Source organism: Littorina saxatilis, linkage group LG15 (assembly GCF_037325665.1).
Source record: "Littorina saxatilis isolate snail1 linkage group LG15, US_GU_Lsax_2.0, whole genome shotgun sequence".
NCBI lineage: Eukaryota > Metazoa > Mollusca > Gastropoda > Littorinimorpha > Littorinidae > Littorina > Littorina saxatilis.
In genome coordinates, this window is record NC_090259.1 from 8,556,421 (window position 1) to 8,582,140 (window position 25,720).

General features: G+C 41.2%; 2 protein-coding genes across 3 annotated transcripts; one reads left to right on the forward strand and one right to left on the reverse strand.

The window, feature by feature from the left end:
* Positions 1-8: 8 nt before the first annotated feature.
* On the reverse strand, positions 9-6,263 carry LOC138948435 (uncharacterized). Of its 2 annotated transcripts, none has more exons than XM_070319969.1 (3): positions 6,138-6,263; positions 3,544-3,735; positions 9-2,356 (listed from the first exon to the last, which is right to left on the reverse strand). In XM_070319969.1, exons 2-3 carry the CDS (start codon positions 3,683-3,685, stop codon positions 2,043-2,045), a joined length of 456 nt encoding a protein of 151 aa, XP_070176070.1. In that variant the 5' UTR covers positions 3,686-3,735; positions 6,138-6,263; the 3' UTR covers positions 9-2,042. The 2 variants fall into 2 exon arrangements, with proteins under 2 accessions (XP_070176070.1, XP_070176071.1); XM_070319970.1 differs by having other exon boundaries at positions 6,144-6,231.
* A 216-nt stretch (positions 6,264-6,479) lies between these two features.
* On the forward strand, positions 6,480-19,426 carry LOC138948436 (cyclin-dependent kinase 9-like). Its single transcript, XM_070319971.1, has 6 exons — positions 6,480-6,665; positions 9,416-9,497; positions 9,957-10,047; positions 11,319-11,588; positions 12,066-12,280; positions 13,748-19,426. The coding sequence occupies exons 1-6, from the start codon at positions 6,538-6,540 to the stop codon at positions 14,111-14,113; spliced, it is 1,152 nt and encodes a 383-aa protein (XP_070176072.1). The 5' UTR covers positions 6,480-6,537; the 3' UTR covers positions 14,114-19,426.
* The last annotated feature ends 6,294 nt before the right edge of the window (positions 19,427-25,720 follow it).

Here is a 25,720-nt window from a genome sequence, read left to right on the forward strand (position 1 = left end):
GTCACTGACCCCGGTGCAGGAAGTGTTTCCTCTCTCAGATATGACAGGGGAACCACCTCTCATGGCAAAAACTGGGTCATTTCCACTCTGTATTCTTCCTTTGATGTGCGGCTTATTTTCATTCTTCGACCGTTTGTTACCGGTATACTTTTTCAATTTTGGTGCGCCCTATCGGCCCCCTGCGCCCAATGGGTGACTGGATTACAATTTTTGTTAAAAAGAAGGGGGTGCGCCTTATGCGCTGTAGCGCCTTGTCACCCGGAAAGTACGGTACAACAACATGGTGTGAAAACAAAATGACACAACAAATTGTTATCACAGTATGAAGGAACTAATACTCATGAAGGAAGCAAAATCAGTTAATTCAAGCAGTTACAGATCAAATGGTGTTGGAAAATATCAGCTGGGTAGAATTTACACTTTTTTATTTTTGTTATTCCAAGTCAAATATTTGCTTGGCTGAGAAAAAAAAAACCACAGCATTGATTTATGCACTAGACACATGCACCTTTTCTGTCTGTCTGCCGCTCTTCCATTTCTCTCAAATTGAAAGGAAAATACTTTTCTCTGCACGCTTTTACAAATATAACGTGGTCACATACTCTCCCTTAAGAAAAAGCTCAATTTTAAACAGAAAGAAAAATGATGCCATACTTTCCCTTCAGAAACAAGCCCTGTCTACTGCAGGATTAAACCATGCACAGTACTCACAGTAAATGCCTGATCTGCAGCTACCAAAAAGTATCGTTTACAACAATTCCTTAAAATCTACTTAGTAGCAATTGTGATCAGCAGTTACATTGTAGAACTTACTGCACAAAAATTAAAAAGTGACAAATGTTTAGCAGTTGTGATGTAGAATGTGCTCCCAAAAAATACAGCGACAAATGCTTTGTATTCACACTGAAGAACTTTCTCAAGAAAAATGAAGTGAAAAATGTTCAGCACGTACACTTGAAAAACGACTTCAGAAAAATACCACAACAAATGCTTTGCCTTTACTCTGCGGATTAACTTACTCCAGGAAAATGACATGACGTATGGTCTCGGTCCATGTTGAATTTGTAGTAGAAATGTATTCAGGAGTTATACATGTACATGTATTTCTAAAACAATTAGGAAAAAAACAGACAGAGATTTGGATAAATGATAGGTGCTCCTATATTCAAGACACCTTTAAGTTGGTCTAGTATGGGCCCACCTGAAAACAAAACTCAATTCAACTTTCAGCACTTACTCTGCAGAACTTACTCCATAAAAATGGCATGAAAATAAATCTTGGTTAAACTTTCACCACTTACTCTGCAGCACTTACTCCATAAAAATTACGTGAAAATAAAACGCGGATCAACTTTCACCACAAAATATAAATCGCAAGGAGTTAAACACTCTTGTTTCAGGCAAATACCTTGTGCATGTATCCAGAGTTATGGCAAGAAGCACAGCGCAAAGTAACCTGGCTATAGATAACAACTGCCTCTTTATAGTGAAAAACCTACTCAAAGAGAGCATGTATTCTCACACACACATTAAACTGTACGAGAAGAGAATAAAAAAGATAACCTGGACAAGCAAACGGTGTATTTATTAGCCAAATTTAGTGTCCTGTGTTGATTTTTCACAGACAGCCTGTTTTTTTTCAGACTGTAAAAGAATATATAGACAACAGAGCAGAAAAGTGTACATGTATTTATAAGTCAAACCTAGTTTCCATTTGGATTCAAACAGAGCCTGTTTTCTCATAAGGCCTAAAAAAAAAATAGGTGTGGTTACGGTAACCCAACCTACCCTATTTTTTGGGGCCGACCCTATAACTTTTTATTACATTTGTCAAAAAAATACACACAAAAAACATGTAAACCAGTGCAGAAAACGCAATGAAAGCGAAAGCGCCCGAGTCGCACACTTATTTCCCTGTCAAGTAGGTTTAATTTGTACACATTAGAAACAAAAGTTAAAAAAAAAAAAAAGTGATTGCCTACCTACCTACCCTATTTTTTTTGGCTATGTTACCGTAACCACACCTATTTTTTTTTTTGGCCTTAGCCAAACATAGTTCCAGTTTGGATTTCAACGTAACCGTCAATGCGGGCGCGGCAAAAAGGACACTCCCTCTTGTTGGAGATGAGCAGTTTGTTCACACACGTTTCGCAAATGTCACTGTGCTTGCACGGGTACAGCTGCACTTTGGCCACATCTTCGAAGCAAATCTCGCACTGGTCCTCGTCAGGGTAACTGGAGTCTGGCGACTCGTAGGGTCGTGACCTCTGACTGTTATTGCTGTCGTTTGCCTCCTTGCGGGTTCGTGTGTTGCGTCGTCGAGGGTTTGTAGCAGACTGTCTGTTGTTGGCTGCAGCTAAAAACAAAGGAAGAGAAGGATATGGATGCGGTTGATTGGTCGATAGACAGAAATCTGTCTTTTCATTTTGGGGCTCTGCTCCCTCAGACTCCCATCTGAGCCAAACTGCATGGGGACCTCCTACCACCCAAACGCTCTTACCTTTCAGTATGAAAACTTTTTGCCAGTCCTAAAAATGTTAGCTCCAGTTTTTCTCGATGGTTTTTCACAATTTGCTGGAGACTCACATATGTACAGTACATGTTCTGACCAAAACCAAATTGCCATACTGAGAGCTAATTCAATCCCGGTATTTTATACCATAAAATACACTAGCATGCCATAAGCCTGACCCAACAGTTTCTAAACGCACCAAACCAAAAATATCTCTTCTTCGGTTTTCCCTGACGGCTCCCCAAACTGTGCGTCACTGTGTACTGCGGTGCTCAGAATGGTTTTCACAGGCAGAAACATATAATTAAAGCTCCAATACCTTCACTTGTAAAACAATTGACCATCGCCGAAGAAGACATAGGTCAGAATACAGAATACAGAATACAGTATTTATTGAGCCAAGTGACATTAAAAAACATTTAAAGCACAAGGAATTTCGCGTAGTGTTGGTAAAATCACGCACACACACACACCCACACATACACTGACATACACACCAACACACACACGCCCACACTACAGCGGTCACGATCACACCATCACACGCAGGGCAGACATGAGGTAAAACAAATGACAAACATCTGTTAAAAGAAAATGTACAAAGAGTGGTCTAAGATGCTGGTGGAAGGGTCTACACAGAATACAATTTTATAATCTAATGCATAGTTAGAACTAGCCCATCCCCTCCACCCACCCACTCATGAATAACTAAAATAATGCAGCTAAGAAAATGTTGAACATTTGGAAATCAGGAATCACACATCAAAGTCCCACTCAACCCCCCCCCCCCCTCCCCACCACCACCACCACCACTACCTAACACTGAGTCACAGGATGTGGTGAGCTCACCGCCAGCAGGATCACCGACTGCGAAGCTGCCCAACATTACAGAATCAAATTTCAGACAGACAGGCCTAAACACACACACGCATCAAGTTTCAGACAGACTGACCTGAACACACACACACACACCAAATTCCAGACAGACTGACCTGAACACACACACGAACACTTACACACAAAACACGTACCCATGCCCCACGGTTCCCTGTTGTACGCCCCTCCTCCCGGTCCATGAGTGCCCATCTCAGTCTGCGTACGTCTGTAGATGTAGAAAGCGGCGGCGATCAGGGCCACCATGGGCACGCCCACAATCAACACGCTGTTCAACATGGTCGCTGGCACATTCCTAGCTCTGCTTGCACTTGACTGGCAGCTTTCCCCTGAAAAACAAGGGGCAAGAACAGTGTGGCAGAATCCGTATGAGCGAACGTGAAAAAGAAGAAGATGCGTCAGATCAAAAGAGTAAGTGTCAGAGATCAAAGACAGAGGCCTGGGGACAACACTGATCTTTCATTTAGACTACAGTGCAATGTGAGATCCCTTCAATGAGAGGACACTTCCGACAAGCAAAAACTCCTGTTGTCACTATGTCCCTCAATCTAACCACAATAATAAACACCTGTCGTGAAAAGACGCATGAAATGTAGGGACTTTCTTGGTTGGTCCCTATGGCATCCTTTCTTTGGTTGGTTATCCACTGTATTCCGCTAGAAAATCAGAGTGAAGCAACCAGGAGGCCAATTCATAAGCAGTACAAAATTTGAGATGGCTTTAGCGGTTAGAACTTCTTTAGCTAAAGGGCTCTAAATTCCAATTTTAACTGGCATTCATGTGACCATCTTTGAGCGCCCAGTGTTGTTGCCAGGCCTCGGTCTTCGGTCTCTGACGCATTCCTTTCTGATTTGACGCATTGGACCTAGCCTTGTCCGGTCGATGGACCGATAGTTTTTACGTTTTAGTGGTCAACTGACCGATACATATTCGTACAAGGCGGACAAGTCTGCAATGAATGGAATGGGAGTTGCAAAGTCGGAAAACAAACCCCGATCGAAATGCTCATGTTCGCTACGACTACGAGTGAAAATGCACTCGGTGCCGAGTCCGTGTTGTCGTCATTGACACTCGAGGCTGCGTTTACGAAAATACCCAATCCAGCCGGTGTACCTATTTACCGAAAACGGCGCATACAGCGGCAAGTTCATCAATATAATACTAGGCATGGTAATGCGAAGATCAGGCATGATCCCTACATTCGCACACCGGGCACTGTATTGGAAAGGGTAGGCCAGGAATGTCAGGCTCTTTCTCCTCGCAAAGTTTATGAACAATTAAAACTAGGAAGCGACATCAAAGCAAAGCCAAAGGACTTGAAACAGGTTCAAAATAAGAAGGATAGGGAAAAACGCGAATAGCCTGAAAATGTTGCACACAAAAAAGTTGCTAAAAGAGCAACAAAGTTGTAAAAAAACAAGTTTAAGTTTATATATTACATTTAATGTGTACTGCCAAAAATCAGCAAATGAGCGCCATACACTAATTTCTGTGAGAATCAGATAATAAAGTGTTATCATTGTTCAATGGCTTTATTGTCATTTTTGCGTAAAAAGATAGATTTAACTCCGGACTGTAAGTTATTTTGCATTGCATGTATCAAAGGTATGGCGGTTAATTTGGACCTATTGTTTTGTTAAGGCCAGGACATTTGGACCTATTGTTGTTTTTTAGGGAGGTCCAAATGACCTATTGTCTTCTTAGGCTGGCAACAACACTGAGCACCTTTAGTTACCTCGCTTCTTGCTCTGTACGCATGCGCACATACACCCTTATTAAAGGAAATCATGGCCACTCGACACTTCGGAACTAGCCGAGAGAAGCACGGTCAGTGAGGATTGAGCCCCATTGCATAAGACCACGATGGGACACAGCCATCCAAACATCAATTGATTACCAGCAGCATCATGCCGTTAGAGACTGTAGCGCAGAGAGATAGGTCTGTTAAATTTACAGCCATCACATGACTTTGGCAGGTCACAACTGGGTTTCATGAATGACGATTAGGGTGACTAACAGCTGAAACAGTGCCACCATATGCGGTCAAGTGCCGCTAATCAGCTTTTATGAATCCCGATCCAGAGCTTTTTAAGAAGATGTGATATTTGTAATTGTAGTTCATCCAGCAAATCAAGGAGTTTAAAATTAATAGATTACAGAACCGTGAGTTTCAGCAAGAGGCATCATGTTCTTCATCTTCTTTCAGTGTGAAGTCCCTAGCTTCCATGGGGTTCATTCGGGTCTATGCCAAACAGATATTCTGTATGAGTGCCAGGTATCTGTTGATGGAACAGAAAGGCACCAGCTGAGCATTATTTGCTGCCAAATCAACAGCTGTAGCTCTCTGATTTCTAAAAATCCCTCTGTACTCAGGGCTCTTATCCCTAGGTCTAGTTCAGTAGTTGCATTTTTCAGGTAATCCGGCAACTGAAATAAAACTGTTACCTATACCGGGCTCAACTGCATCATCCTACACATTTTAACACACTAATTTGGATATTTGTATGTTAACTGATCAACTGAAAGCTGCGAGGCAGATGCAAATCACATTACTTCTACGGTACAACATGTTTCGACAACTTTCATTTTCATTTCCGAAGTTTCATCAGAATGGACGATTCGTCGATTCTGTTTGCCATAAAGCTCATAAATCTTCCGGTTAAAAATGAATACAGTTATATCGCGCTGATCGCAGACCATATTAACCTCTTAATAAACATATAATACTCACGCAAACCTGCCAAAAATGCGCAACTGTACACAGGAACGGTGACCAGCGTTGCAGTCCTTGTTCGCTACGTCAGAGCAGAGTTGTTGACAAAAAGGTCAAGGTCACCGGATAAACTGACGTGTGTTCCTGAAACAAATTTAGTGCATGATCATTTTTAACGAAATGCAGCTTGTATAAACATAAGCATAACAAATAAGTTAAATCAGAAATTCTTTCTCACACACACAAAGGCACATACTTCACACTACCGGATAAAACGACCTTGTGACACGTTTATTTAATCCAATCAAAAATAGGTGAAGCCTTTACTGCGAGACTGTAAATCAATTACCGGAAGTAAAGTGTGTTTCGTTTGGCAGTCTTTCCCCGTTCGAAGGGGAGCTTTGCGGGGAATTTCACCATGTCTTCGTCAACATCAGCTGGAGGGTCAAGTGCACGATTTTCGCCCTACGAAAACTTGAAATATCCATATTGTGATGAAGACTCCAAATACGAGAAACTGGCTAAAATTGGCCAGGGTACATTCGGGTATGTGTCAGCGTCTCAATCAGTGAATCACATTGCCATTGTTTTTTTCAGCGGGACTGGCAGGAGTATACATGTATAGAACTTGTACAACTATTGATTAAAAAGACGCCGGTGAAAAGACGCTAGTTTGAAAGCACTTGATCGACGATACAGCAAGTCCAACAGATACTTAGTCGACGGGACCCAGTTGCTGCGCTAGGTAGCGCTGGGTGGTAGGCTAGCCCCTCAGGCCAGGGCCTGAAATCGGGCGCCACGGCAAATAGCGAAAAGCAATAGCTTGCCTACCAACACACCACTGTTTTGATTTTCGTAGGTACACTATCCACTTTATCTTTCACTCTAGGTAAATTAGGCCCACCAACGGAAATGAGGATCGTTGCCCTGTAGAGGGATTTCCTCGTGAATGTAAAGAAGAAGAAGAGTTATACCTTGGAATCAAAACTGCAGTGTGTGTGCCAGTGTCACACCGTGTGTGTACTATACTTCCAGTTACCAGTATCAGATGGATCTGATATTTAATCTTTTTGAATGACCAAAACACCATTTCCCACCCTAATTCAACCCCTGGAAGCGATGCCACATAGTGTAGTTTTAGTGCTACTCAAAGACACTAACAGTTTTGTTGTTTTGTCTTCCAAGCTAGCACTTGGGTTCAAATTGGTGTTTAGATGTAAAATAAAAAGTAACCAAATGTTTGTGCAAACATGTTGTTTTCCCAGCCAGCATGCCCTGTGAATGCTTCTCTCCTCATTTTACTAATTTACAGGGTTTTTGTCTTCAAATTTGTCACAGATATTCCCTATTTACATTTTAGTCACTCCTTTTGAGTTTGATCAAATCTCCCCCAGCAGAGGGCAAAAGCAGGAGAGGTTAATTTGCAGTTGGTTCATCCGGTGTCCGACATAAGCTCGAACGACAAAAGCTCGAACGACAAAATCTCGAACGACAAATGCTCGAATGGACAAATGCTCGACGCGACAAAAGATCGACGCGACATATGCTCGAACGACAAATGCTCGAATGGACAAATGCTCGACGCGACGAAAGCTCGACGCGACATATGCTCGAACGACATAAGCTCGACCGGACAAATGCTCGACGCGACAAACGCTCGACGCGACATATGCTCGAACGACAGAAGCTCGACCGAACTGTAGAATGATGCTGTCAAAACTACTTTGATAACGTCATATCTGAAACTGTCACGGTGATGTTGTTCTAGTTTCGAGCGATAAATTGACTAAATTTGTTTGATATCACGTTGTTGTTGTTGTTGTTGTTGTTGTTGTTGTTGTTGTTGTTGTTGTTGTTGTTGTTGTTGTTGTTGTTGTTGTTGTTGTTGTTGTTGTAAGCACGCAGCTGGATTTCGAGCTGTTGTTGTTGTTGTTGTGTTGTTGTAAGCACGCTGCTGGATTTCGAGCGACAAATTGACTAAATATGTTTGATATCACGTTGTTGGTTTAAACAAGTTTAACTTTATTTCTGAATTGATACTCACAGCAAGGGACCGGCACGGTTGGCCTAGTGCTAGTAAGGCGTCCGCCCCGTGATCGGGAGGTCGTGGGTTCGAATCAAACCCCGGCCGGGTCATACCTAAGACTTTAAAATTGGCAATCTAGTGGCTGCTCCGCCTGGCGTCTGGCATTATGGGGTTAGTGCTAGGACTGGTTGGTCCGGTGTCAGAATAATGTGACTGGGTGAGACATGAAGCCTGTGCTGCGACTTCTGTCTTGTGTGTGGCGCACGTTATATGTCAAAGCAGCACCGCCCTGATATGGCCCTTCGTGGTCGGCTGGGCGTTAAACAAACAAACAAACAAACAAACAAACAAACAAACTCACAGCAAGCAAACAAACAGTCGTCCATCTGCCCGTGCCGCTTACCTGAACCTTTCCTGATAAACAGTCAATCCCGGGCTAAATCAAAATAATAACATTGACAAATCTAAACCCCGACACGATCTTCCCCCTTCTTTTTTCTCTTCGTTCTTTTTTTTTCTTCTTTTCTCTCTCTCTCTCTCTCTCTCTCTCTCTCTCTCTCTCTCTCTCTCTCTCTCTCTCTCTCTCTCTCTCTTAGACAGATGTTAGAATAACACAAAATAAACAGACAAGGCAAAATAACACCGACAAGGACACGCACAGACACGTTCGATCTTTTGTCGCGTCGAGCTTATGTCATTCGAGCTTTTATCGCATCGAGCTTTTGTCGCGTCGATCATTTGTCCATTCGAGCATTTGTCGTTCGAGCATATGTCGCGTCAAGCTTTTGTCGCGTCGAGCATTTGTCCATTCGAGCATTTGTCGTTCGAGCATATGTCGCGTCGAGCTTTTGTCGCGTCGAGCATTTGTCCATTCGAGCATTTGTCGTTCGAGATTTTGTCGTTCGAGCTTTTGTCGTTCGAGCTTATGTCATGTACCCGGTTCATCACACCAGTCAGTACTACTTGTCTCAATCTTAGTTTTTACAGTTAAAACGTACTCAGCAGGGTTTTTGTCTCGTGCAGTGGAACTTCCTAAGCAGGGTGTACCTGACTCTAAAATAGTACAAAGCAAATTCAACGTGTAGAAACTTGCTCTCAGGTGACCCGCGGCTCAGGCAGAGACTGAATCAGGTTCCTACGGTATTGCATATTGTTGCACAAGACTTACAGCAGCACTGTTTTAAATGGGTTTTGCAAAGTTATCTGTTGAGTTGTGTGTGCACGGTTAATTGATTACACAGTATAACACAATGTCGCTTTGCACTTGCAGGGAGGTGTTCAAAGCTCGCTGCAAAAAAACAAAGACAGTAGTTGCCATGAAGAAGGTGTTGATGGACAATGAAAAGGAAGGGGTCAGTATTCTTTATCACAATATTAGTCTGTTACTAAGTGTTACTGTCCGTTGTTACTCTCTCAATACGTCTCATATTAGTTGTATTCAGTTGTTTGGATGAATTGTCATTTCAGTTATCTTAGTTGTTTTTTCCTTATGTTATTTATACTTTGTAGTGTGTGTATATGCGTGTGCACCTTTTTTTCTGCATTCATGACTGCAACTCCCATAGATGTTGTTTTTTTGTGCTCAAGTAGGCTTTTAAGTTTTATGAATATGACCGCTTTTCCCAACCATTTCAGTTTAGCTGTCTATTGTGTGTAATCTTTGACTCAAGCCCCCCATGTGATATTGATCAAATTAAAGGCAATAAGAACCCTTGTAAGAAGGAACACTTTGGGCCTGTCTCAGTATGAGTTATGACAGGCAGAAGTTTCTGTACTTGTTCTGATTGTCCTGTTCTGTACTTGTGTTTCAGTTTCCCATCACAGCCTTGAGAGAGATCAAAATTCTGCAGCTTCTGGATCACGTCAATGTTGTTAGTCTCAAGGAAATTTGTTCTTCAAGATGTAAGACTTTTAAAAAAAAAAATCTTTGATTTTTGCATACACAGGGCTTATTTGCTGGGTGTAAAGTGTGTGTGTGTGTTTGTCACTCTGTGAGTTTTCTCAGACAGTAGCTTCTTGTTGCAACTACGTAAATACATAAGGCTTTGTTCTCATAAATTTGCATCTGGTTGTGTCTTGGTGTCATGAGAAGTGGTAAGTGACTCTAGCAAAGCAACTTTGTCTTTGTTGGTGGTCGTGTTCTTCATATAAATCTTAGAATACTGAAAACCCTTTTTTGTAGTTCAGTTGTTTGTGAATTATCTTCTGAATCATGTACCCCCCGCGGGTCAGGGGGAAGAATTTACCCGATGCTCCCCAGCATGTCGTAAGAGGCGACTAACGGATTCTGTTTCTCCTTTTACCCTTGTTAAGTGTTTCTTGTATAGAATATAGTCAATGTTTGTAAAGATTTTAGTCAAGCAGTATGTAAGAAATGTTAAATCCTTTGTACTGGAAATTGCATTCTCCCAGTAAGGTCATATATTGTAATATTGCTATTTCATATGTTCCGTGGATTTCCATTGGTCAATTGGGCAAAACTGAGCTCAGTGCAAAAGTGATAACGACGACATTTCCGTCGATATCAGTTTTGATATCGACAACCTCTTTATTGCTTCCCCACTTCAAAAACAAAAACACCTACATTTAAAAACAAACAAATATATATGAAAATGTAATGATCCCAGAATTCAGTTGAGCAAGTGACTAAAGACTTTTTGAAACAAAAGACATTTTGAAATACTGAAAAGTACAAGAAAAGAGTGAACAAAAAGAAATAATAATCAGAGGGAGGGATACGGAACAGCCAAAACTGAGACAAATACTTTTGAAATTTCTTTACAGTAAATACAAAATGTCCAGAGAATTAGCAATATATCTAACATTGACTGACTGTGTGATGATATCTTCTGCTATTGGTCTGTTTCGACAGTGATATCAAAATCTCGACCTCCGGTCTCGATTTTGATATCACTGTCTCAACAGACAATAGCAGAAGATATCATCACACAGTCCGTCAATATTGGGTACTACGTTGCAAGCCCCTGGAGCAATTTTTTGATTAGTGCTTTTGTGAACAAGAAACAATTAATGGCTCTATCCCATCTCCCCCCCCTTTCCCCGTCGCGATATAACCTTCGTGGTTGAAAACGACGTTAAACACCAAGTAAAGTAAAGTTCTGAATCATGTAGGTCACATACTGAATTATTCTCTTTATTATTCCTCTCGCCAGCTTCTAACTACAACAGGTACAAGAGTACGTTTTACTTGGTCTTCGAGTTCTGTGAGCACGACCTTGCGGGGTTGCTCAGCAACATCAGCGTGACCTTCACCTTGGCTGAAATCAAACAAGTGATGAAGCAGTTGATGAACGGCCTGTTCTACATCCACAGCAACAAGATCCTGCATCGTGACATGAAGGCGGCAAACATCCTCATCACCAAACAGGGCGTGCTCAAACTGGCCGATTTTGGCCTGGCCCGGGCGTACAGTGTTACCTCCCGTGAGTGTTTGGTAGATTCTTTATCGGTGGTGAAGTGTTGTTATTCTGGCTGAAATATTACACTTGCCTTGATGTGTAAGAGTTTTCTGCATATGTATGTGCATGAGAGAGAGAATATATAATGTGTGTGTAATAACTTGACAGGGACAGTGCTTTTGTTGCAGTTTGTGTGAGCTTGTCTTTTTGATGGGTGTGTCTGTTATCATTGAATTGGGATACTGAGTGGAAACAGGCAGTATTTATTCCTTGTAAAGTCTGCAAAATAGAGTTTTGTCATTTTCTAAATCATTGTTGTTGTTGGAAGGGTACAAAAAGTTCTAGGTTGGGGATGAATAAATAGGATTGGCTAGGCAATGAGAAACAATGATCCCTCCCCCCTTGGCCAAGTGTTGTTTATATGGAATTGAAGATTCTTGCAGAGTCTTCTTCAGCATGATTTGCATGAATGTTTTGTAATTTTGATTTTGATCCCTTCAGGCCAGCCCAACAGGTACACAAACCGAGTGGTGACGCTGTGGTACCGGCCGCCAGAACTGCTGCTGGGCGAGAGAAACTACAGCACTCCCATCGACCAGTGGGGCGCCGGTTGCATCATGGCGGAAATGTGGACACGCAGTCCCATCATGCAAGGCACCACGGAGCAGAATCAGCTGACGCTGATTGCACAGCTCTGTGGCTCCATCACTCCTGAGGTGAGTATTTTTGTTTGTTTGAAAAATAATCTTCCAGAGTGAACTTTTAGTAATTTATCTCAATTTCAGTTGCATGTGCTATGAGTATGAGCGATGTCTATTTGGAATTTTGAACTCCTTAGCACTTTTTGAAAGAATTTTGTTTGTTTGTAAAATGTCCTTCTTGCTTTAGCATGTCTTCTGTGTTTAATAAGGGTGCAAATGCATGGCCTTCTGTCTAATCTCAGTGATGGCGCTAGAATGTTTTCAAACCGGTACGCAAACTTTTATGATGCGAACTGTCCAGAAAAAAACCAGTAGGCTGGTCATCGGAACCAGTAAGAGTCCAACTCAGAGTACTGGTTTTGTTGTTTAACCAGCGAAAAAGATCGGTAGTTCAGAATCAACCGGTAGGTCATACCGGCAGCCATTTTTGTTCCGGTATTTTCTCATTTTAACTGGTAAAATACCGGTAACTCTGGGTTAATGCCAATACTGTAATCTTCTATGTTTTTCCATGATGAGTTTATTGTAAGAATAATCAAAGATTCTTTGATTACCCCCCTTTGTGCAAAGAAAAGGCTTTTAGTTTTACTGAGTTATTTCAGTTGTATGTGCTATGAGCGTTGTCAATTTGAATTCCCAGACACTTTTTGTAAGAATTTTTGTCAAGGTAACAAAAACAGGATGCTCTTTGTTGTACCCTGTCTCAGCAAATGAGGACGTTGAATATTGTAATATCCGTTTGACTTAGTAACTAAACCTATGTGGATGCGATTTGTGCGCGAAAGGATCAACAATTGATTTATGGAGAGGCTTTGTCCTGCTACATTAACCATTAAGGGGAGCTGCTGAACCAGATCATAACCAAATTCAAGCAAAGGTTAAAAATTGTATTACGTAAATGTCTGTGCGCGAGAGAGAGAAAGAATCGTGGCAAGGGTAGGAAGAAGTCGAGTTCGTTAGTTTGGTCTTTAATAAAGCAAGCAGATAGTCTGTTGTGTTCTAAAAAGCATACATGTTGTCTTGCCAAAGTATAAAGAGTATCGGCATGTCTTCATAGCTTGATAATGCCCTTCTGTCCAATCTCCCCCTCTATGGTTCTTCATGATGAGTTTCTTGTAAGTACAAAATTAGAGATAACCTGCTCTCCCTTATTGTCCACAAAAAGGCGGTGCTGAGTAATGTCTGTGAGTGTTGTAATTTAGCCATTTTTTTATGTTGTGGGCCTTTTGTGTACAGAGAAACCCCCCTCTTAAGTCCCCCCCCCCCCCCTTTTTTTTTTAAGATCTTGCTTTTTCAGATTTTCTCTTCATAACCTCTGTAAATGTACCCCCATGTTAAGACTCGCTCCTTTTTTAAGACCCGATTTTCTCAGGATTTTGGAGGTCTTAAAAGGGGGGTTCCCCTGTACATTGATTGTCAAAAGGCTGGTAAGTTCTAGAATGAAAGGAGTGTGCTGATATTAAAATGAATGTGTTTTGACAGGTGTGGCCTGGAGTGGAGAAACTGGAGCTCTACAACAAGATCGAACTCCCCAAAGGTCTCAAGCGCAAGGTCAAAGAACGCTTACGTTTCTACATCAAGGATGCCTACGCGCTCGACCTCCTCGATCGCTTGCTCGCTCTCGACCCGTCCAGGCGGGTCAATTCGGATGAAGCACTGAACCATGACTTTTTCTGGATGGATCCGGAACCTGCGCCTCTAACGCCTATGTTGTCGCGACACACAACGTCCATGTTTGAGTATCTGGCGCCGCCACGGCGACAAGCGCACCCGCCAGTACGCAACGTCCCCCACCCTGCGCCTACCAAGGCCCCCAACCCTGACCAGCATTTTGAGCGTACTTACTGAGAAGGGTGGAGTTTATTTCTCTTCTCAATGTGGTGCCTGTGTGTGTGTTTGAATGTAGTTGCTGAGAGGGAGGACTTTGTTTCTCTTCTTAATGTGGTGCCTGTGTGTGTGTTGTATGTGTGTGCATTTGAGCGTTCTTACTGAGTGGGAGAACTTGATTTGAGCGTTCTTACTGAGTGGGAGAACTTGATTTCTCTTGTCATTGTGGTGCCTGTGTGTGTGCATTTGAGCGTTCTTACTGAGTGGGAGGACTTGATTTGAGCGTTCTTACTGAGTGGGAGGACTTGATTTGAGCGTTCTTACTGAGTGGGAGGACTTGATTTGAGCGTTCTTACTGAGTGGGAGGACTTGATTTGAGCGTTCTTACTGAGTGGGAGGACTTGATTTGAGCGTTCTTACTGAGTGGGAGGACTTGATTTGAGCGTTCTTACTGAGTGGGAGGACTTGATTTGAGCGTTCTTACTGAGTGGGAGGACTTGATTTGAGCGTTCTTACTGAGTGGGAGGACTTGATTTGAGCGTTCTTACTGAGTGGGAGGACTTGATTTCTCTTGTCATTGTGGTGCCTGTGTGTGTGTTGTGCATGTGGTTGTGTTTAAAATGAGGAGTGGTTTCTATGTGAGTCAAGAATTCTTTGTGATGGTTTTCATGGGATTGAGAGTGAAGGCAGATCTGAGACTTCATGTGTTGTGAAGATTTGTCTGAGGACATGTGTGTCGATCACCGGCTGCCCTTGTTTTGATGAGGTGTGGGGGTGTTGTGAAGATTTGTCTGAGGACACGTGTGTCGATCACCGGCTGCCCTTGTTTGGATGAGGTGTGGGGGTTTGTTGACATTTTCTTTCACTCAAAATTGAAGAGCAACATGCATAGGATGCTCAGTTTCGGTGAAGTGGAAATCTTTGCATTGTGATTTCTTTTCTTTTTTTTCCTTCTTGGTTTTCCTTGTGCTGTGTATGGATAGGTGTGAGTATGTGTCCTGTGTAGCTGTAGGGAAAGACATCAAACAAGATTTAGAAAGCAGAGGGATTGAGGGGGCTGTTTGGTTTGTAAACAAACTATTTTCCTGGTAATTACGAGGCCTGCTGAAAATACCTAATTTTGATTTGGACACCGCCACATATGCAGCATTGTGGTGGTGCCAGCATTATGGTGGTGCCAGCATTGTGGTGGTGCCAGCATTATGGTGGTGCCAGCATTATGGTGGTGCCAGCATTATGGTGGTGCCGGCATTATGGTGGTGCCAGCATTGTGGTGGTGCCAGCATTATGGTGGTGTCAGCATTATGGTGGTGTCAGCATTATGGTGGTGCCAGCATTATGGTGGTGCCGGCATTATGGTGGTGTCAGCATTATGGTGGTGCCAGAGTGTGTGCGTTTGTGTCAAGGACAATGACAGACAGGCAGAAAGTACTTGTATGCAGCAAAAAGTATTCATGCTGATGTTACAATCTGCCTTACTTCTCAGTCAAATAACAAAAGGGGCCAATTAATAATAATACACAGGTACCCCCCCCCCCCCCCCTTTTAAGACCTTAAAAAATCTTTCAAAATCAAGTCTTAAAAAGGAGTGAGTCTTACAGTTACAATGAGGTAAATGTACAGACTCTAAGTAGAGAAAATCTTTGAAAACAGTCTTAAAACAGGGGGGTCTTAAAAGGGGGGTGCCACTGTATTGATAATAGGAAGCGGTGGAGAGTAGATTGAGAGATTGAAGGAAGTGAGTGGGGTAGAAGAATGTTATTGATGTGTGGTTGATGGGGGTGCCACTGTATTGATAATAGGAAGCGGTGGAGAGTAGATTGAGAGATTGAAGGAAGTGAGTGGGGTAGAAGAATGTTATTGATGTGTGGTTGATGGGATGCCACTGTATTGATAATAGGAAGCGGTGGAGAGTAGATTGAGAGATTGAAGGAAGTGAGTGGGGTAGAAGAATGTTATTGATGTGTGGTTGATGGGGTGCCACTGTATTGATAATAGGAAGTGGTGGAGAGTAGATTGAGAGATTGAAGGAAGTGAGAGGGGTAGAAGAATGTTATTGATGTGTGGTTGATGGGGATGCCACTGTATTGATAATAGGAAGTGGTGGAGAGTAGATTGAGAGATTGAAGGAAGTGAGTGGGGTAGAAGAATGTTATTGATGTGTGGTTGATGGGATGCCACTGTATTGATAATAGGAAGCGGTGGAGAGTAGAATGAGAGATTGAAGGAAGTGAGAGGGGTAGAAGAATGTTATTGATGTGTGGTTGATGGGATGCCACTGTATTGATAATAGGAAGTGGTGGAGAGTAGATTGAGAGATTGAAGGAAGTGAGTGGGATAGAAGAATGTTATTGATGTGTGGTTGAGGGGGTTTCACGCTAAATGTTGATTTCTTTTTCTTTGTTCATGGGCTGAAACTCCCACGTTCACTCATGTTTATGCACAAGTGGGTGTATGACCGATTTTACCCCATCATTCAGGCAGCCATACGCCGCTTTCGGGGGAAATGTTGATATGATGTTTGGGCAGGACATTATTTATTTAAGCGACTTTCATGATGACTTTGATGCTGAACAAGCAGTATTCGTGTGGTGACATTTGTTTTGTTTTATACTATTTTGAATATTTGTACTTTGAGTCACAGTTCGACTCTGACAGCTCTGGTTGTGTACAGGCAGGAAACTCGGTAATTATCATAGTGTCTGAAAATGATGTGTTGTGTTTTGTACGTCTTAAACAAAATATTTAAAAAAAAACAAAAATTCAATTGGTGCTATAGAATACCTCACAGTGAGGAATTGAACTTTTCTCAGCCTGGTCAGCGTTTTGTGGGTCTTCTTTTGGAAGCAGAAGTAAATTGACCCGAGTTCTGCACTGCCGCAGCAAAAAGCTTGCAATTTGTTATAAAATGGTACCTGCGATGAAAGGACACCCTTGGGACCGGCCAGAAAGTGTCCCTACATTGCAGGTGGCCTATCATGACAGGTGTATCTAAATTTAGATGATAGACAAAGGGAGAACAGAAGGTGTCCTTTATTTACAGGTGTCCTTTATTTACAGGTGTCCTCACATCGGAGGGGCCTCGTGTCAATTTTACCATTGTATATGTTTGTTCTTGTTTGATGAGTTGACACGAAGTGTCAGAATTGTCAAATAGGCTTTAAGTGCCCCCCAAAATGCCGCAGCATTCTCATGAGATTGGCTGGAATTTACATGTATATATATCCTTAAAAAATGCTGTTTGCGGATGTTCACATGAAACCTTTTTATCATGTTTGACTTTAAATGATGCTTTTTTCATATGCTTGTTTCAGAACACCCATGATTAGTCCACTTGGCAGTATTGCTTGGGGTTCTATGACTGAGTGTTATGATGAGTTATCGGAACACCTCTTGAGCTTATTTAAAGAATCTTTCCTTCCAGTGTAAACGATGATACGTGTACACCACTATAGGTCTGTCCAGGCTTCACAGGGGATAAAAGCAATGCCCTCCACTCAGACACATGCCTTTAATCAACAGCCTGCGGAGAATGAATTTTTTCTTTCTTTTTGATTGATATAAGTGTTGTGAATTAAAAAAAAAAGAATCCCAAAAGGCAGCCGGGCTGTACATGTTTGGTATGTGTCCAAGTGGAACTGAAGGGGTGCTCTTATTCCATGTAGGTAGCTTGGTTGTCTACACAGGAAGGGAGATTCTTGCAAGTGTGACTTGTTTGTTTTGTTTGTTAAGTCGTGTTGATTTTAGTAATTCATGTTGGCTGAACATGAAACATTTTCAGTTCTTTGTTTGTACATGTAGTTAACCCTTCTGTAAAACGTTTGATTTTTACTTTGAATTCACATTGTAGAGTCTAGGGCATTAGTTTTGCTTTGTCACAGCAGTTGAAGGACAGAAATTGCTTTTCTGTGTGTTCAGTATGGGGTTTGAAGGTGCTTGTGGCTGTGTGTGTGGGCATTTCTGTTAACAAAAAACAAAATAGTTTTAACCATACTCCAAAATGTTATTGGTAAATCATTTATTTACCCCCCGCGGGTTAGGGGGAAGAATTTACCCGATGCTCCCCAGCATGTCGTAAGAGGCGACTAACGGATTCTGTTTCTCCTTTTACCCTTGTTAGGTGTTTCTTGTATAGAATATAGTCAATTTTTGTAAAGATTTTAGCCAAGCAGTATGTAAGAAATGTTAAGTCCTCTGTACTGGAAACTTGCGTTCTCCCAGTAAGGTCATATATTGTACTACGTTGCAAGCCCCTGGAGCAAATTTTTGATTAGTGCTTTTGTGAACAAGAAACAATTGACAAGTGGCTCTATCCCATCTCCCCCCCCTTTCCCCGTCGCGATATAACCTTCGTGGTTGAAAACAACGTTAAACACCAAATAAAGAAAGAATCATTTATTCATTATTCATTGATAACAAGTAGTGCTTGTTTTTTGTTTTTTCATTTCTCAAACACGAGGGACTTTTGTACTTCAGCCATTGCCTTTGATACTGATGAGTACTGTCTTGCCCAAGGGTTCTGTAAGTCGTGGGTAGACATGTAGGATTCTGTGAGGAAGGGAACTGGATGATAATTAATTTTGTTACAGCCTTGTATTCTTGTCCCATTTCAAAAGTTTTTTCTACAAGTTACAGTTTATCTGACGAGTGCATTTAGTTAGCTCTCATGAATATTTAGCCAGCTGAATTACTTTGCTTCTGTGTGTTACTGATAGCGTCTTGTTAATTTTCTTTGACATTTTAGTTTTGTCTGCAGGGACAAAGCTTCTGCTAGCTTGTTATTGTTTTTCTGGTAAGTTTGTTTATTTGTATGTTGTGACAAGACTGCTTCCTCTCTGATACTGCCATGACTATGAATGTGTTTTTACTGGCATTTTCATTGTTAATGTGTCGAATTCAACTGTTGAAGAACCCCCCGCGGGTTAGGGGGAGTCCCATATTAGTTGGGACGAGAAAGAATTTACCCGATGCTACCCAGCATGTCGTAAGAGGCGACTAACGGTTCTGTTTCTCCTTTTACCCTTGTTAAGTGTTTCTTGTATAGAATATAGTCAATGTTTGTAAAGATTTTAGTCAAGCAGTATGTAAGAAATGTTAAGTCCTTTGTACTGGAAACTTGCATTCTCCCAGTAAGGTCATATATTGTACTACGTTGCAAGCCCCTGGAGCAATTTTTTGATTAGTGCTTTTGTGAACAAGAAACAATTAACAAGTGGCTCTATCCCATCTCCCCCTTTTCCCCTATCCCATCTCCCCCCTTTCCCCGTTGCGATATAACCTTGAATGGTTGAAAACGACGTTAAACACCAAATAAAGAAAGAAAGAACTGTTGAAGACGTTGTATGCTGATCGCTGTTCTTGCTGCTGCTGTTGTTTGACCTGTTGCTTTGCTCGCTGTGTCATTCACTTTTGCTGCTGTGTCCATACGTACATTTCATTAGAGAAGATTCTGTACTCTATAATTTGTGCTCATTAACACTGTTTTGATAGCGGAAAGATTGAGATAAAGGCATTTTGTTGTAGTCTTTGGTTGGTGTTCTGTTGTGGGTTTTTTTCAGGCAGAGATCTTTACCCTTTGTTGAGTCTAAATCAGCACAGAGTCAAGAAGGTTATCTTTCTCTCCAAAATCTTCTCTAAAAGTTATTATTGTCAATTCTTGACACCGATGCTCTGAAGCATGTAACAGCTATCATTCTGAGAGATTTTATCCATTCTGTAAAAGCTAGCATTGCGTTACTGCTGGAATAAGGTCTTTCCTACTGGTGCTTTGCATGTGTCGCTTTGTTCTTCACCGTATGAACCCTTGCCAGCTTATAAGTTATAACATGGATCCTATTACTAGTCTGATCTTTGCTGGTTTCTTTTTTTACCCTTTGCCTCCCATGCCATGGGAAATAACTCTCTTTCAATTTCAAACTTAAAAGAATTGTAGCAAAGGAAATACTGCAAATTTTCTAAACTTATTAATGCTCAAACCTTGCAAGAAGCTGGTAGAAACAGAAAATGGTATGCATTGTGTATAGAGAGCAATCCAGGACCTGTGAATGGGTTCTCGAGCGGGCAATATTGAGCACTCTCTGGGAGGCATTGTGTATAGAGAGCATTCCAGGACCTGTCAATGGCTTCTCCAGCGGGCAATATTGAGCACTCTCTGGGAGGCATTGTGTATAGAGAGCATTCCAGGACCTGTCAATGGCTTCTCCAGCGGGCAATATTGAGCACTCTCTGGGAGGCATTGTGCTAGAAAAGAAACGAAGAATATCATGAGAAAATGCTGCTGCTTCTGGTTGCGGTTTTCAGTTGGGAAATTGCCCTTCCTGATTTTGTTTTTTCTTTATTTGTTAGAATTTGATGCATCTCTTTGAGTTTTTTTCCTAGTTTCTGGTTTCAGCTTTAAAAAAAAAAGTGTGAATCGGTTAGCATGACAAATTAGGGTGCTAGGGCTGCTTGAATTCAATGAGGGGTGTAGTTTATTAACCCCTTGACTGCCTTAGGACGGGTATACCCGTCCTGCACTTGTGCATTATTTCCATGATTAGATACTAAAAACAGATTCTTGGTTGAATTTCTTTTAAAAATAACATAGGTTTTACTTTTCTACCTACTGCCAGTTTGGAGCTAGAATTTTTTGTGAATTATTACACCCCGAACTCCAATATTCCCTGGCAGTCAGGAAGTTTTGATTGGCAGCGAAAGGGTTAAAGTTAAAAGGAGTCCCATTGTTTGATGTTAGGGGAGCAAGATGTTATAGATCTCAACTTCCTTAAAGCCAGCTTTATGAGGGTGGTGCCCACTCGTCTTCCTCACTGCCTTCCTTGGCTCTGAATTAAGCGTCAGGTACCCATTTCCAGTTGGGTAGGCTGGGGAACGCTTGTAAATATAGTATATTTGTATTCACCCCGAGGGGGGGTCGAATCCCAACCGCCAGTGTGAGAGGCAAGCGCTCTAACCACCGTTTCACTCTTGGCTCTTGAGGGGTGTTATATGCAGCAACAAAACTAAAAACAAGACAAAAGTGATGAGATACAAAATGAAAGATCATATTTGGCTGTAGTTGTAACATGATATTTCTGTATGATTTTCTTCTGTCGCACGAAAAATATGTTTTAATCCCCCTTTTTCAGTACTTACCTTTTATTGGACTCTTTTCATCTGTAAATACATGTCTATGACAGTCACGACTTACATTTTCATTCACTTGAAAGTCATTCTGTTTCACTTCAAAGTCATTCTGTATGGCTACAAAAAACATGTAGATTGAATGTTTGTGAGTATTCGCAATGAGTACAATGACCGCATAGATATAAACAATAACATGACTGTAAGTGGTTGTGTTTGTTCATACATGTTCATACTTGTATGTCCATAGAAAATATCTAAAGAACCATGTAGGTCAATCGTGGCATACCTTTCGAGTCACTAAGGCCAAAAAGAAAAATATGTCTGTTTCCGGTAACATCGCCGAAAAAGATAGGGTCGGTCGGTCGTTTTTTTTTTATTATTATTTTTTTTAAACCTTTTTCTTACGTTTTGTTAACGTCTTTTTATTATTATTTTTTTTTAAACGCTTCCTTAATTTACTTACAATTATTTAGCACATGTTTTTGACCTAGATATATTGAAACTAAATAAAGTATACTTGACTTCATTTGTTTTTGGGTTTTTTTTGCGAAAAGCGAAAAAAAACTTTAGGGTTGGCGCTTAAAAATAGGGTTGGTCGGGTTACCGGAAACAGACATATTTTTCTTTTTGGCCTAATCTTTGCTGTTTAGTCTTCTTTTTTTTCGTCACACCATCTACCCTCTTTTGGTTCCTGAGGGGAAAAAATTGGTTCCTAAGAGCAAGGGAAGCTACACCTGTTAGAGTTATGAACAGACATTTGAAAAAGCAGGTTCTTAACAGTAGGGAAGTCTTACAAGGGGGGTAGCAAAGTACATCATATAGATGAATTCTTTATGTGATGAGTTCATCTTACATGTACTTATTGCAGTTTAAACGATCTGAGTGACATTCATGAAATTTTGAAGTCATAGATCACAGAAAATCAGTTTAATTTGATATCCTCTCGGAAGTGAGAGTAGTGGAGCGAATTTAATTACTTTTTTTTCCTAAACATGCTCATTATCAGATAATATCTGTGAGCCTGATGTTTTTGTCGCTTACAGCTGGTAATCTTTTTTGAAAATGTTGTGTTAACTGTCACAGAAATGGTGAGAGAGTGCGCTGCTATGGCAGAAAATACCTTTGTCGCTTACTGTGTTCGCTTGAAGCATCAAACATGGTTTACAGTCACTTGAATAGAGGATCAGTTCAAATCAAAAGAATGCTGCAGTTCAGATACTTTTTGAAAGCTCCTGCATCAGCTGTACATGTATTTTAAATATTACAAACAGTTGTGACCTTGCCTTGAATGTATGCCTCGCATGGAACGGTATAATGATGTCAAGTCAACATTGTGGTGTACACACAGAGTCATGTACACATAGACAACAGTTACATATGCAGACCACATGGGCACACTACACACACAGACAAACACACTCATTATGATTTCAAGAGACAACTTACTAGTCTGTCACTACCAGTCATGTATAGTCTCTGCAGACGATGCAATGCCATGTGATGTCTGCTTAGACATGTTTTGTTTTAATCGATGTTTTTTGTTTCTTGTAAAAAGTAGGTTTGGTTCGTAAGGCAGTAGGTATTTATTTACATCATCATAAGTTACACAGCATGACCAAAAGTTTTCCTGTGTTGTATATATGTAGATATGTTTTATATTTTTTCAAAGGTAATTTTTCACATTCTACATGTAAATACAGCATTGAGATAAAAGGCTCTTTTTTTTTTTAATCTGAAACAGTGCAACCCTTCCCCCCCCACCCCTCCCCTCTCCCCCCGTCCCCTCCCCCCCTCCCCTTTCCCCCCGTCCCCTCCCCTCCCCCCCCTTTCAACAATAAAAATCCATTTAATCTCACTGTAAATAGAACATCAACCCCAATAAAAAGCTGTCCTTCTTTGTGAAGCTGGAAAGTATTGTATTGTATTTGTGTCAGTCACTGGTGTGTATGAGAGTACACATGTATTTGAAATAAGGAATACGAGAGAGGCCACTCACTGACTTAGTGTGAAGTGTGCTTTTTGAAGATGCTGTAAGGCAATTTGTACATGTACTGTATTTTTGTGTCATTTTTATGTGTGCAAATGTTTGAAAGAAGGAGTACATGAGTCCATTTAGTATGAAATGTTTTTCTTGATGATGCTGTAAAATGTTGTGCTGTATTTGTGTGGGTGTATTTTGTGCGTGTGAATGTTTTCAAGATAACAAATTCAAGAGAATCTAGTAAACATGAAGTGTGTGTCTTGATGGCGCTAAACAATACCTACTATACTCTTCGGCGGGTCATTTCTGTGTATACATGCAAATATTTGCAATACAGAATATGAATATAGTAAGATAAACTTATTGTTGCCCCCCGCGGGTTAGGGCGAGTCCCATATTGGTTGGGACGAGGAAGAATTTACCCGATGCTCCCCAGCATGTCGTAAGAGGCGACTAACGGATTCTGTTTCTTCTTTTACCCTTGTTAAGTGTTTCTTGTATAGAATATAGTCAATTTTTGTAAAGATTTTAGTCAAGCAGTATGTAAGAAATGTTAAGTCCTTTGTACTGGAAACTTGCATTCTCCCAGTAAGGTCATATATTGTACTACGTTGCAAGCCCCTGGAGCAAATTTTTGATTAGTGCTTTTGTGAACAAGAAACAATTGACAAGTGGCTCTATCCCATCTCCCCCCTTTCCCCATCGCGATATAACCTATAATATCTGCAAACAGAATATTGATACAAAGCTATGCCATGGTTGTGTGTGTTCTGTGTGAGAGATAAGTGGAATGTTATATCTGGAATGCTGTGACTGGGTTGAGTGAGAGAAGACGTACTGAGAATCTGCGTGTGTTATAAAGATGCTGCTGTTTATGCTGACTGACTTTGTCAGGTGGATATGTGTGTCTGATGTCATGTGTAAATTTGTGTTTTGAATAAAAATGTTGAACAGAAATAACAGAAAAGAGAGAAATATGTGTGACTGTGTGTGATCTGTACAGGGAAAACTCCCTTAAAATAAATCTGTGAAAATCAGCGTAAAGAACCTCTCTTAAAACGAAGCATGCGACGCTGAAAGCGTAACAGTTGGCAGCTCTGCGTGACATAATGATAAGTGCACGTACTCAACAGCTTGATGGGGTGTCTTATTGGTTAATTGGCCCAAAACGGTGCCTGATTAGTTCATTGTTCAAACATGACGCCGTCTAATGGGATACCTTCACCGGGGGGGTGCCAGTGTGCGTACGTATGTGCGTTTGTGTGTGTGTGTGTGTGTACAACTATTGTGTGTGTGTGTGTACAACTATTATGTGTGTGTGTGTTCAACTATTGTGTTTTCAGCATAGCAATATGGTCCGACATTAAGACGAAACAAGTATAATGCCGACGAGTCTGTCGTACAACGCACACGGAATATTAAGTTGTGTTTTGTTACATAAACCTGGAACCTAAATAAATTGTTCCATTTTTTTTTACTTGTATGTCCCATTCTCACAGACACGGTACTGGAGGTGCAAAATGTAACACTCGCAACAACCAAAAAACAACTAAGACTATAAAGAGCCAAGAACTGCCTGTGAAATACACAATCTTGTGATCGACAAGCTGTCAAGACACCCAAGTAAATAAAACAGAACCTCTCTAAAAAGAAAACACACACAACACGATCTTGTCTTAGGGTTTGAGAAAGGCCGGGACGTTAGTGCTTGAAATGCATACGACACCAGCAACAAATGTGAACCAATCTCCAAATGAACATCCACTTTCACCTTCCAAAAAGGAAGATCGTTGCAAGCTCATATGTTCCCGAAAGAGCGTTCACCGTCCCTTTCTTTCTCAGAATAGCGATCTGTCTCATGTGTTTAAGATTAATTTGGTGAAGGAGTGAGGAAATACTGAACAAAAATAAGCACATCATTGCAATAGAATTCGTCATGTCCTGTCGAGATCCCTGCGCGTATTTTCCTTCACCCCCCCCCCCCCCCCCCCCCCCACGTTTCAGTGTAGGACGGTTGTGTCACACTCAGTCTTAGGCCCGCTGACGTTATGAAGTGGAACGTTTCAGTGTTGGACGGTTGTGTCACACTCATAGTCTTAGGCCCGCTGATGTTATGAAGTGGAACGTTTCAGTGTTGGACAGTTGTGTCACACCCAGTCCTAATTAGGCCCGCTGACGTTATGAAGTGGAACGTTCTTATGACGGCCAGACTGAATTGGTACGCGACATGTTCCATTCATCAACTCGCGAGCTTCCATGGTGAAACTTAATAATAATGTTTTATGTTTGTTAGTGTGAATGTTTATTTCTTTGTTAATTTTGTCAATGTTGTATGTTTGTGTCTTTTTAGTTTAGTTTGTTTTGTTTGCTTATGCCATTACCCTCGTTAATAAAGAATTTGTCTTAATAAAGAATTTGTCTTCAGCTCTCTCTCCCCCTCTTTCTCTCTCTCTTGGAGCCTCGTTCACCCAATAGCTGTCATTCTTCCCACGTAACTATAAGAACAGTGAACATTCAGACAGTGG

What these genes read in the sequence shown, in the direction of transcription:
- LOC138948435 (XM_070319969.1), bottom strand. Translation starts at nt 3,685, where the DNA reads ATGTTGAACAGCGTGTTGATTGTGGGCGTGCCCATGGTGGCCCTGATC. An exon ending in CAGGGAACCGTGGGGCATGG is followed by an intron (nt 2,357 to 3,543) that starts GTACGTGTTTTG and finishes CTTTGTTTTTAG; the next exon opens with CTGCAGCCAACAACAGACAG.
- LOC138948436 (XM_070319971.1), top strand. Translation starts at nt 6,538, where the DNA reads ATGTCTTCGTCAACATCAGCTGGAGGGTCAAGTGCACGATTTTCGCCC. An exon ending in GGAAATTTGTTCTTCAAGAT is followed by an intron (nt 10,048 to 11,318) that starts GTAAGACTTTTA and finishes TCCTCTCGCCAG; the next exon opens with CTTCTAACTACAACAGGTAC. An exon ending in GTGGCTCCATCACTCCTGAG is followed by an intron (nt 12,281 to 13,747) that starts GTGAGTATTTTT and finishes GTGTTTTGACAG; the next exon opens with GTGTGGCCTGGAGTGGAGAA.